Here is a 13,875-nt window from a genome sequence, read left to right on the forward strand (position 1 = left end):
TGGCCAATCTGGATAGTCTGTATGGTTCCATCACATTACATTATGTAATTTCCATCTAACTACTAATTTCTCCCACTGATCAATTTGTCTTGAACCATCTATATTATTGCATTAGGAAGAGGGAATTAAATATAAATCATTGTAGGATATTCAAGATTTTATTCAGTTTTTAAAAAATATCTTTTGTACAGCTGGGCTGCGTCTATTTGCATTGCATTCTAACCAATTCAGCAGCTACCTCCTAGACAACTATCAAGTCCTTTTTGAAGCAATGTCAGTATGGTGTGGCCATACTAATGCCGAGGTGAAAAAAGCGGGCTATGCTGCTCTTGAAAGTTTCCTTAAAGAGGTAATTAATCTTCCTTTACTTACTGCAGTATTCTAATACATATCTGACATAAATCAATAAAATAAATTTCCATTTAAAATGCTTCAAAATACAACAGGGTGGTTTCCAGTTGGCCGCAAGTCTTTGTATCTTCAGCAAAGTTTATTATATCACAAGAAATGGAGTGGCATTTTCCTGGTTAAATTAAATTGCAGATTTGATTTGGAACGTGTTTCATAATAACTAACCAGTACAAAAAAAGTACCTGTTCCATACAACAGGTTCATATTGCTTTTTCCTCTTCACAAGCTTCTCATTCCTCTTCATCTAATACTAGTAATATTCCTTTCTGCCCCAGTTGCCTATCTGTCTTTCCCATATATGCCTCTATACAAAACATTTCATCAAATTCGTAGCAAACTCCACATTCTGAACACCTTTTAGGTAAAGTCTTGAACTCACTACTAGTGAATATATCATGCGCAGATCCTGCTTATGCTTTTCTGAGATGCATTGTCCTCAGTTTTGGTATTATTGAAATAAATCATTTTATACCTTTCCAATGCCCGATTTCTGTATTATGAAAAGATGACAATCTTCACAGTACTACAGATTTGAGATTAACTGAATTCTATAAACAATTTGGCAGAATTTATCTTCTCAAAAACAAATCCTGCTATTTATGTGCTTTTTGTTTATGGTTTTATTTGTCTGCATTGCCACTTTTAGTGTGTTGTTTACCAGGCATTACAGTTAGCAAAACTTTGTCGTTATTAATTCTAGCCCCACAAAAATAAACTCCAGTGGTCTGTTAGCCATTTTAGTAGTTTGTCGTTGTTATAGTCTTAATTGACCATGTTATTGACATTTAACTATGAGCCCTAATCTATCTTCTCAATGTAAATACATAATGTTGTTTGATATTTTACCATTAGCACGTTCAAGTTCTTATCACTTTAGATCTTTAATTAGTTCATTCTGAAAATGTAGATGTACATTTATTCAATTAGTATCAGGGTGTCAAAGATCTGTATGATTGTAACCTGTTTTCACTTTGATATAACTGTAAAGTTGACAGTGTTGAAATGGATGCTAATTAAACAGAATGCCTACTTTTTTCCTTTCCCTTTGAAATTGTTTTTCCAGAGGTAAAAAATTCTGTAAGGCTGCATTAGAGGATATTATGACCAGTAGTCTTAATAACAGATACATTCAGACATAACTCGGACCACAACTTTTCCTAGATTACAACAGAGTACATGAAAGCAGGTAAAACAATTAATTTGTTTTCTTTTGTCTTTTTCATACACAGATTGCATTACAAGTGGCAAAAAATGCACATGCGCATAAAGATAAGTTGCAGTACTTTATGGAACAGTTTTATAACATAATCCGGACAATGGAATCAAGCAATAAGGAACTCTCGATTGCCATTCGAGGATATGGACTTTTTGCAGCTGTATGTTTCTAAATTGTTATGTGAGCTCCTCCTTTGTATTATAAAGTACATAAGTAGGAATATTTATGTAAAAGTTAATCACAGTTTACAGGAAAAGTGAATTTCAGTAATTGGATGTCATTCTAGGTATGGGAACTGTGAGAGCACTATCTCAACAAGTGGAACTTCAAATGTATAATTTCCCTGCTGTTGAAGTTTGATCCCACAAGTAAAACCTACTTGATTTAACTGGCAGTTCTACTGGGATTCTAAAGAATGGTTGATGAATTTTATAGATGTCTAATTTACTGATGAAGTTTCGGGGAAGAGAATATTTGCACTGTTTATAACAGAATTTAAGACGCTCCATTGTTGTTATCAAGTATATTTATAAATTTTGTTGCACTTTCAGCACATGATCTTTAACAGAGGATTAAGAAATTGGTATGATTTCATAGTGCCAAGCAATTATACCAATTGAGTTTATTTTTATAAGAGCAAGATACTTACTGAGTTTAGCTAATATATTAAGCAGAATTGTAAGTAGATGATTTTTTCTTCTCTGGGCACGTAATTGTATTGAATATCATTACAAATGTTGGCCAACAAATTAAATATGAAGAGATAATTACAAAAGCAATATTTAGTTATATCATATAGATTATTATTTTGCAGTACTCTCATATTAAGTCCAGTATTTTCTTTTTTTCTATCAGATTGCTTTTGTTTTTCTAATAGTTTTGATTATTGCATTTCTTTTGAACTTTACTTTTCCTCATGAAGTGTCAGTTTAATGGTGTTTTTAGTGACAGTGGAACTGCTCATTCCTGCCATCATCGTCATGAATTGTTCTGTATCATCTTTGTTTCATCACCTTCTTAAAGGCATCTTGTTCTAATTACAATCTCACTGTTGATTTGTGGATGTAAGAGACAGCAGATGCTAGAATTTGACACAACTAACAAGATGCTAGTTGAGCTCAGCAGATTAGGCAGCATCTGCAGAGGAAAATTGACAGTCATCAATTCCAGGAGAGACCCTTCACATCAAGTCCAGTTGAAGGGGCCCATCCGAAAACATCAACTATCTCTTTCCCTATTTCCGGTGCTGTCTCACCCACTGATTTCTCCAGCATCTTGTTTTTTGCTCACCATTAATTTGTATAGCTTTACCTTCTGCTTTCTTCTTTTATTTTCACTTTGCATGTTGTAAGTAAACTGTGGGATCCATTCATCCTCCCACTGTCCATGATCCATTTTTATGATCACCTTTCGTTTCCTCCCGCAAATTATTTCAGCTGTTTTATTTTCTTTATTTTATTTTGCTTATTATGGAACTGTACATCAACTCCTTTATCTTCTCCCTAAAAAAAAAGTGTTAATTATATCCACTACACTCTGTATTATCTTTACAAAAGCTCAGTGTTTTTCAAGTAGTGCAGTGTATGTGCATCACTTTGATGTCTTCTCTGCTTTTGACAATTTGCATTGACCATATTGGGTTTTGAGAGTTTTAATGCAACCAATCAAGATTTGGAATGCTGTGCCTGAAAGGATGAAGGTTGATTCATAATACAAGAGTCAATTGTTAGCGCAATGAAGCAAGGGTGAGTTGGACACAGTTGCATTTTTAAGGAAAACTGAGAAATATTTGAGGCAGGTGCAAGACTTGAGGGTGGGTTAATATCATTGGTTCTGGATGCCTTGTGAAAGGACTTGATTAGACAAATTACAGAACAGTTCTAAAGGGCTAGTGATGTAACAAATTAATCAGAAATATTAAAGACATTAACATCAACAAGTTCTGCAGTATTTTTGAAAGAACTGCACTTTGGTTCTTGTCTTAACCTTTACAATGAATGCACCAAAACTAATAGAGTCGAAAGGTTATTTAATTTTAATGCTTTCTCTATCATTTCAGCCCTGTAAGGCTGTGAACTCACAATATGTTGACTTCATGTACACGGAGTTGATTCAGCGTTGTAAACAGATGTATCTTACAGAAGCAGATACTGAAGATGACAATATTTATCAGCTTCCCAGTTTCTTAGACTCCATTGCATATGTCATCTTCCATATTGACAAGGTAAGTGTATCCAATGTTGGTTCCTTCAGAAACTTTCAGAAACATTCCATGCTTGTCTTTTGTTAATGAGATTTTTATCTTACTTTCAGTTTCATTTGCACCCATAAGGTTTACATTATATTGATTTTAAATTATATTTTAATAGCAAGGATTAAATTGTGACTTAATTTCTCAAAATTAGTTTACAAGAAAGTATTTTGTATGCCACTGGATGCAGTACCAGAAGGTGAACCAGGGAACTGGTTCTACTGCCTTTATACAGTGATTGCATGTCCAGCCAATTTGTGGCATGACAACTGCATGCACCAGTGCCTTTGTCAAGATTGATGGAGGGAATTCCTTAGTCATTCATGTTCCTGATTAACAAAATACTCTCAGAAATTGACCAAAAGCAAGACTTTTAAAATATCTTCATTTTTTAAAAATGTTTTTAAATTATCAGAGAACAAAAATTCTGCTTCAGCTGTTTGAAATGAGAAATTTATTGAAAAATGCATAGTTTATATCTATTATTGGATTTTTTTTCTTCTTCTTTAGATCCCTGGAGTTTATACATCAGTGTTAGAACGTCTAATAGTGGTTCAGATGGATGGCTTCCCACAATACAGCACAAAGATGCAACCAGTTTGTTGTCAATCCATTGTTAAACTCTTTATTGCTCTGGCTGGAAAAGGCCCGATGCTTTGGAGTTTTATTAGCACAGTAGGTCAGTGTAATTGTTCACTCCCATAAATATATTAAACTGCCACTTTTCTCATATGGCATGATTAGCAAAATATTCCCTAAGGTTTCTTAATGCACAGCAATGTTAAAGATGTAGTTAGCTTGCGAAGGAATGTAGCTTATGCAAGGGAGAATAGCATATTTTGAACCACTCCTGTTTGAAATTTGAGTGGGAGAACAATAACAACTCTAATACTAGCATGGATAAAGCAGGAATAAAGGGAGCTTTTTCTGATTGGCTGCCGCTGATGAGTGGTGTTCTGCAGGGCTCGGTGTAGGGACCACCTGTTGTTACGTTGTATGTCAGTGATGGTGATGGAATTGATGGCTTTGTGGCCAAGTTTACAGGTGATACGAAGATAGGTGGAGGGGCAGGTAGCGTTGAAGATAGTAGGGATGGTGCAGAAAGACTTACACAGTTTCAGAAAATGGCAAAGAAGTGGAAGATGTAATACAGTGTTAGAAAGTGTATGGTCATGCACCTTGGTAAAATGAATAAAAGTGTAGACTATTTTCTAAACGGGGAGAAATTCTAAAAATCTGAGATGCTGTGGTACTTGGTAGGTTAACTTGCAGGTTGAGTCGGTGGTAAGGAAGGCAAATACAATATTAGCATTCATATCGAGAGGACTAGAACGTGAAAGCAAGGAAGTAATGTTGAGGCTTTATAAGGCACTGATGAGGCCACACCTGGATTATTGTGTGCTGTTTTGGGTCCCTTAATCTAAGAAGGGATGTGCTGACATTGGAGAGGGTTCACAGGAGGTTCACAAAAATGATTCTGGGAATGAAAAGCTTACCATATGAAGAATGTTTGACTCTAGGCCTGTACTCGCTAGAATTTAGAAGAATGAGGTGGAATCTTATTGAAACCTATTGAATGTTGAAAGGCTTAGTTGGAGTGGATGTAGAGAGTCAAATGGGCGTCTAGGACCAGTGTAGAGGGCACAACCTCAGAATAGAGGGATGTCCATTTAGAATGGAGATAAGGGGGAATTTCTTTAGCCAGAGGGCGGAATTCATAGCGACAGGAGGCTGTGGAGGCCAGGTCATTGGACGTATTTAAGGTGGAGGTTGATAGATTCTTGATGTCAGGATGTAAAAGGTTATGGAGAGATTCCAGGAGAATGGAGTTGTGAAGAAAATGGATAAACATGATCAAATAATGGTGAAGATTCGATGGGCTGAATGATCGAATTCTGCTCCAATGTCTTCTGGTCTTATGGAAAGGTTTCTATCTTAAATGGGGCGAACATCAAGGATGACTGGAGTTCTTGTGCTTTAATAAATGATCTTTGGCCTTCTGAAAGGAACAGTGTTTGAGAACATTGTTCACATAATTTTTTTGTGAAAATTTAGCAAACTAGAATTCCCTTAAACCAAATTGCAAATGAGTTTAATGTTTTGATTTACAGTCACTAAATTGCTTACATTATTTTTGTGTCAAGCTGGAAAAAAGTGCTGGGGGTGGAATTTTGATATTTGGCAGTGGAGCAAGCAAGTTTTACATGTGGGGAAAACTTGTAACTGTGAATGCAAATTAAAAGAATTAATGCCATTTGGTGACTTGTTAAACTGTGAAATATGTTGTGTTTACATAGGGTGGTTTTCCATCTATTGTCTGACAGAATTATTGAAGTTGCCCGAATAAATTTGGGAATTAATTTGGTTCTTGAGTTTATTGACCCCTTGATTCAAGTTTTTTAAAAATTGTGTTTCAGTGCATCAGGGTCTGATTCGTGTGTGTTCAAAGCCAGTCCTCCTTCCCGGGGTAAGAAAAATTTGCATGATCTGCTTCACTGATTGCAGTCATTGACGGTTGCACTAAGGTCATATTGTGGACTATGAGCTCTCAAGTAAAGAATACTAGCATTAATTTTATTTCAGACAAACTAGCGGATTCTTGCATAAAATTTCACTGCATCATTGTCTATTAAAATAACATGAAGAGAAGAACTTCATGTGAAGGATTGGTATATTAACAACATAGTGTCAGAGATAGTATCTGTTGATTGGCTACATTTATAATATGTTGTCAGTTTTCTAACCTGAAAGTGCTAAAATGCTTTATCAGTTGACCTTGTCGCTTTACGCTTTGTAAACTCAATTCCTTCCTGCTCATATTATCTGTGTTCAATCAGTCTGATTGTCAAAGAATTGGCTTCAACAGATTCAGATCTCTGCTTTTTCCTTGATCTGTCAAGTACAATTTCTCACTTGGATGCTACCAAACTCCATTGGCTTGGAGGAATTCTAATCCAGTTCTCCTTACAATACTGCTTCAAATCTGGGATGTAGGTGGGCTTCCTTGCATGAACTGGCTAGTTAGCCTAAGAAAGTATTGGAGTCTATTATGAAGGATAAGGTTTCGGGGTACTTGGAGACTAATGATAAAATAAGTCAAAGTCAGCATGGTTTCTGTAAAGGGAAATCTTGCCTGACAAATCTGTTAGAGTTCTCCGAGGAAGTAACAAGCAGAGTGGACAAAGGAGAGGTGGTGGATTAGAATCAGGTTTCTTATCCTTGGCATGTGACGTGAAAATTGTCATTTGCTTGGATTTTCAGAAGGCATTTGATACGGGGCCACACCTTATAAGGCTGCTTAACAAGATAAAATCCTCTGGTGTTACAAGAAAGATACTGGCATGGATAGAGGAATGGCTGACAGCCAGTGGGGGAGAAAAGGGGTTTTTTCTGGTTGGTTGCCAGTGACTAATGGTGTTCCTCAGGGGTCAGTATTGGGACCACTACTCTTCACATTGTTTGTCAATAGTTTGGAAATGGAATTGATGGCTTTGTGGAAAGCTTGTGGATGATAGTGGCGGGGTAGGTAGTGCTGAGGGAGCAATGTGATTGCAGCACGATTAAGACAAATTGGAAGAATGGGCAAAAAAGTGGCAGATGGAATACAATGTTGGGAAATTATGATAATGCACTTTGGTAAAAGGAACAATAGAGCAGACTATTATCTAAATGGGGAGAAGGTTCAAACATCAGAGGAGCAGAGGGACTTAGGGGTCCTCATACAAGACTCCCAGGAGGTTAATTTACAGGTTAACTGTGTGCTGAAGAAGGCAGATGTAATATTGGCATTTATTTCAAGGGGAATAGAATATAAAAGCAAGGAGGTAATGCTGAGGCAATATAAGACACTAGTCAGGCCGCACTTGGAATTTTGTCAACAGTTTTGGGCCCCATATCTCAGAAGGGATGTGTTGCCTTTGGAGAGAGTCCACAGGAGGTTCACGAGGATGATTCTGGGAATGACGTGGTTAACATATGGGGAGTGTTTGGCAGCTTTGGGCCTGTACTCACTAAAATTTAGAAGAATATGTGGGGATCTCATTGAAACAGACTGAATGTTGATAGGACTAGTTGGGGTGGATGTGGGGAGGATGTTTCCTATGGTGGGGGTATCCAGAACTAGAGAGCACAGCCTAAAAATTGAGGGGTGATCTTTTAGAACAGGTAAGGTGGAATTTTTGTTAGCCAGAGAGTAGCAAATCTGTGGAATGCTCTGCCACAGACTGCAGTGGAAGCCAAGTCCGTGGGTGTATTTAAGGTAAAAGTTTCCTAATCAGTCAGGGCGTCAAAGGATATTTCAAGAAGGCAGGTGTATGGGATTGAGTGGGATTCAGGACCAGACATGATGGAATGGCAGAGCAGACTGGAGCCGAATGGCCTAATTCTGCTCCGATGTCTTATGGTCTAACTGCTTGCTTCAGGTCCTTCCACAACACTTCTTTTGGATTAAGGCCACGACTTTGACTTGGTCATTCCAAAACAAAAATTTACTTCTTTTTGAACCATTCTGTTGCTGATTTACTCTGGTCTTTCAGGTCATTGTCTTGTTGCATTATCCAACTTCTATTAAGCTTCAGGTGACAGACTACTATCCTGACATGCTCCTGTAAAATGCCCTGATACAATTCTGAATTGATTGTTCCTGCAACCCTGAGGCAGCAAAGCAGTCCCAAACAATGCTGATCCTTCCACCATGCTTCACAGTTGGGATAAGGTTTTGGTGTTGGTGACCAGTGCCCTTTTTCTTCCAAACATAGCAATTTGCACTTCTGCCAGAAAGTTCAACTTTTGTCTCATCTGGCCACAGAATATTGTCCCAGAAGCGTTGTAGAACATCCAGGTGGTCTTTTGCAAACTTGAGACATGCAACAGTGTTTTTTGCAGAGCAGTGGTTTCCTCCATGGTGTCCTTCTATGAACATCATTCTTGTTCAGTGTTTTTCTTATAGTGGACACATGAACAGAGACGTTAACAGGTTTCTGCAGGTCTTTTGCTGTTACCCTTGGGTCTTTTTCACCTTCTTCAGCATTACACGTTGTGCTCTTGGTGTGATCTTTGCAGGATGCCTACCCCTCGGGAAAGTAGCAACAGTACCAAATTTCCTCCATTAGTAGACAGTTTCTCTTACTGTGGTCTGATGAACACTCTGGTCTTTGGAAATGCTTTTGTATCCTTTTCCAGCTTCATGCATCTCTACAATTCTCCTTCTACGGTCCTCTGAAAGTTGTTGTGATCGAAGCATGGTGCACATAACCAGATCTTTCTTGAGAAGAGCAGACTCTGTCAGTAACCTGACTTTGTGTGTCTTTTTTATAGGGCAGGGCACCGACCACACCTCCAATCTCACCTCATTGATTGGAACACCTGATTCCAAATAGCTTTTGTAGAACACATTACCCCAGAGGTTTACATACTTGTTTCAACAAAGACATGTAATATTGGATCATTTTTCTCATAAATAAATGAACAAGCATAATGTTTTTTTTGTGATATTGATTTAATTGTGTTCTCTATCTAGTTTTAGTACTTGCATGAAGATCTGATCATGTTTTATGTCATATTTATGCAGAAGTAGAGAAAATTCTACATGGTTCACAAACTTGCTAGCACCACTTTACTCGCCCCCTTCAAATCAGTATTTAGTAGATGAACCTTTGGCAGCAATTGCAGCACGGAGTCTGTGTGAATAGGTCTCTATCAGCTTTGCACATCTGGACACTGCAATTTTTCCCCATTCTTTTTACAAAACTGCTCAAGCTCTGTCAGATTGCATGGGGATTGTGAGTGAACAGCCCTTTTCAAGCCAAGCCACAAATTCTCAATTGGATTGAGGTCACTCCAGCCACTCCAGGAAAACAACTTTGTTGTTTTTAAGCCATTCCTGTGTAGCTTTGGCTCTATGCTTGGAGTTATTGTCTTGCTGGAAAACAAATCTTCTCTGAAATCACTGTACTCTTGAAGACTGCATCAAGTTTTCCTCCAGGATTTCCCTGTATTTTGCTGCATTAATTTTACCTTTTACCATCACAAGCCTTCCAGGGCCTGCTGCAGTGAAACATCTTCACAGCATGATGCAGCCACCAGCATGCTTCATGGTTGGGATGGTGAGTTTTTGATGATGTGCGGCATTCGGCTTATGCCAAACATAGTGTTTAATCTGATGGCCAAAAAGCTCAATTTTACTTTCATCAGACCATAGAACTTTCTTCCAGCTGACTTCAGAGTCTCCCACATGCCTTCTGGCAAACTCCAGCTGATGTGATGTTCTTTCAACAGTGGCTTTCTTTTTGCCACTCTTCCATAAAGCAGCGGCTGGTGAAGCACCTGGGCAACAGTTGTTGTATGCACAGTCTCTCCCATCTCAGCCACTGAAGCTTATAACTCCTCCAGAGTTGTCATAGGTCTCTTGGTGGTCTCCCTCACTAATCCCCTTCTTGCACAGTCACTCAGTTTTTGAGGACCTCCTGCTCTGGGCAGATTTACAGCTGTGCGATATTCTTTCCATTTATTGACAATTGACTTAACTGTACGCCAAGGGTTACTCAGTGACTTGGACATTTTCTTGAATCCATCTCCTGACTTGTGCTTTTCAATAACCTCTCTGCAGAGTTTCTTGGAGTGTTCTTATGTCTTCGTTGTGTAGTTTTTGCCAGGATACTGACTTACCAGCAGTTGAACCTTCCAGATGCAGGTGTATTTTTACCTTAATCGATTGAAACACTTTGACTGCACACAGGTGATCTCCATTTAACTAATTATGTGAGGTTGCGCAAGTGTTGAGTTGGTGTGCCATATTAAAAGGGATGAATACATATGCAATCAATTATTTTGTGTTTTAAATCTGTGATTAATTTAGATCACTTTGTAGAGATCTGTTTTCACTTCAACATGAGAGAGTCTTTTTCTGTTGATCAGTGTCAGAAAAAAGCCAAATTAAATCCATGGTGATTCAATGTTGTAAAGCAATAAAACATGAAAGCTTCGGGGTGGGGGGAGTATTTTTTATAAGCATTGTCCATTGTCAGCTAGGTTTCCCCTTTGGTGAAAGAAGCAGAAAATGCTGAACAGCTAATCATGCAATGCTTGAGAGAAATGGAATGAAAACATTGTGTTATTGATCCTTCATCAGAATACCTTGGAAGGTTCCAGTGAGATTCATTGCCCTAAAATGTAAACCTCATAGGGTGAATCAGAAAGCACGGGATCTCCTGCTTATTTCCAACTAGGGATAATGTGTAACCTTTTGAGTGTTTCCTGAATTTTCTGCTTCATTTCCAGCATCTATTATGTTTTTTTATTTTCCATGTACCTGTAATCAGGTCATTGAGCTTAGTTTTTTCACAAGTTAATGATTACAAAAGCTGGACGAGGTAGTTGCATTTACAGGAGGTCAGTTGCCCTCATTTCCTGAGAGTCCGCATCCTGGCCAAGGCTTTACACGGATCATTATATTGATGATTGCAGGATCAATATTAGGTCCTTTTATTCTGCTCCTTCATTCATTAACTCGATACTGGCTTTCTACCACAGTTTAATTTATCTGTGTTCTCCCCATTTCCCTTGGTCTTCGTACTGTCTATTGATCTCTTTTTGGAATGAGCACAATGACTGGGCCTCCGTACCCCTTGGGGACACGGAGCTCCGAAGATTCTCCTTCCTCTGAGTGAGAAAATTTTTCATTTCCGTCATAAGTAGATGACGCAGAAGACTGTAACATCGGGACTCTGTTTTCATTGTGGCAGGAGTGACCTCTCTCTCCCTCGATGGAGAGCGAGAGCCTTTCTGAGATACTGAACTTCTGGATTATGGACTGCAGTTTTTGATGGACTCTAGATCAAGATCTCTGGGGGTGGGGGGACTTTTGCGATTGCTTGTATGGTGGAGGGGAGGTCGGTGCTTCTGCTGATGGAGAGGAGGGGGAGCAGGTGGGGGAGGGTCGATGCTTGTGCTTGGGGAGGCTTTGTGGTTCTGGTGGTTCTATCATTTATTCTATGCGGTTTCTTGTTTCATGGATATCTGCGAAGAGTAAGAATTTCAGGTTGTATACTATATGCATTCTCTGATATTAAATTGAACCACTTGACTTCTTATTCTGAGGCTGTGGTGTACATTGTGGATTCTCCTCTGATCCAAAGGAGATATCTTCCCTATATCCACTGTGTTGAGCCCTGTGAGAATTTTCAAGTTTCAACAAGATCACCTCTCATTCTTAAATGTAGCGAACAGGCCTCACATCTCAAGACCCAGATGTACTTGCCTGTATCAGCTATATCCTTATTTTGGTGAGAACAAAACTGTGTGTAAATATTTCAGGTCCAGTATCAGCAAGGGCCTACATAATTGCGTTAAGACTGTATTCAAATCTTCTAGTGCTTTCACCTTCTCTGCTGACCACACTTATCAATTACCTACACTTGCTGTTCAAAGTTTTCCTTTTCTGTGTTATCTTTACTCAGCATATTTCCTCATTGTGTGTTGGTTTATGATGTTAACTAATGGAAATTTTAATTAAATCCTTAGGAGGGAACAGGGAAACTTGGGCCGGGATCAAATACACAACAGTCATCCGGCACCAGTGGCACTGTAGCAACAGGAAAATGGAGAGTTCCATCTTACAAGGATTACTTGGACTTATTCAGAATCCTGCTGGACTGTGAGAAAATGAAGGTATCCTCATCTGATATGAGTTTAGTGCATTTTAACCATAGGTTGACACAGCCGGGCTCCTACTATCTACAAACGTTTGTATAAAACGCTCCCATTGGTGTGCGATTCAAACAGCCTTTGACAACCAAGTCCAGTTCCTGGCCTTCATGTGTCACTTAGCTACTGTCTGATGGACTATTTCTTCTGACAGGAGAAGGGGCAAAGGTGGGTTATTGGTGTCATAGAACCTGTCGCTTAGGGCAGATGTGGCTCGTCAGCCATGGTTGGCAGCTCACCTGGGAGAAGGAACACTCTGATCTCAAACCTCCACTACCTTGCGACTATACCTGCTCATGGGGAAGGCAATGGAAATAAACCTGGGGAGAAATCTAGAGCTGGAGTCCCTAAGGCAGTCCCACACAGTCCAACGGTGCTGGTGCCAAACTGTTTTGGCCTCTGCCGTTCCTTTGGGTTCATCAGCTGCACGGAGAGGGGGATCCTGGTACATGGCCAACAGCTCACTCTCCATATTGTACTGCCCGGGCTTGCATATGACACAATATGCATGGTCAACACCAACCGGCAGAGGGCCTCACACCTCACATTTTAACATGCTACTGTATTCAAAATGGAATCAGAATGATGGGTGCAGTACAGAATGGAGACTTTAAAAAAACAATCTGCTTAGAAACATAGAAAACTTACAGCACAGTACAAGCCCTTCGGTCCACAAAGCTGTGCCGAACATGTCCTTACCTGAGAAATTACCTAGGGTTACCCATAGCCCTCTATTTTTCTGAGCTCCATATATCTATCTAGGAGTTTCTAAAAGACCCTATCATATCCGCGTCCATCACTGTCGCAGGCAGCCCATTGCACGCACTCACCACTCTCTGCGTAAAAAAAAAAATTAAATAAACAAACAAACAAACAAATAGATAAATAACCCCGGACATCTCCTCTGTACCTACTTCCAAGCACCTTAAAGCTGTGCCCTCTCGTGCTAGTCAGTCCAACCCTGGGAAAAAGCCTCTGACTATCCACACGATCAATGCTTCTCATCATCTTATACACCTCTATCAGGTCACCTCTCATCCTCCGTCGCTCCAAAGTAAAAAGGTCAAGATCACTCAACCTATTCTCATAAGGCGTACTTCCCAATCCAGGCAACATCCTTGTAAATCTCCTCTGCACCCTTTCCATGGTTTCCACATCCTTCCTGTAGTGAGGCGACCAGAACTGAGCGCAGTGCTCCGAGTGGGGTCTGACCAGGGTCCTATATAGCTGCAACATTACCTCTCGGCTCCTAAACTCAATCCCACGATTGATGAGGGCCAATGCACCATATGCC

General features: G+C 39.4%; 1 protein-coding gene across 3 annotated transcripts in view; it reads left to right on the plus strand.

Annotated features, from left to right (window-relative positions):
• prkdc (protein kinase, DNA-activated, catalytic subunit) overlaps positions 1–13,875 on the plus strand; it is a 284,436-nt gene that overhangs the window by 38,855 nt on the left and 231,706 nt on the right. For all 3 annotated transcript variants that reach the window (XM_072255124.1, XM_072255135.1, XM_072255144.1), the window contains 6 exons: positions 192–349; positions 1,641–1,787; positions 3,687–3,851; positions 4,389–4,557; positions 6,296–6,345; positions 12,399–12,545. In XM_072255124.1, the coding sequence (XP_072111225.1) occupies positions 192–349; positions 1,641–1,787; positions 3,687–3,851; positions 4,389–4,557; positions 6,296–6,345; positions 12,399–12,545 (836 nt within the window). The remainder of the gene's footprint in view (positions 1–191; positions 350–1,640; positions 1,788–3,686; positions 3,852–4,388; positions 4,558–6,295; positions 6,346–12,398; positions 12,546–13,875) is intronic.

This window comes from Mobula birostris, chromosome 1 (genome assembly GCF_030028105.1).
Source record: "Mobula birostris isolate sMobBir1 chromosome 1, sMobBir1.hap1, whole genome shotgun sequence".
Lineage (NCBI taxonomy): Eukaryota > Metazoa > Chordata > Chondrichthyes > Myliobatiformes > Myliobatidae > Mobula > Mobula birostris.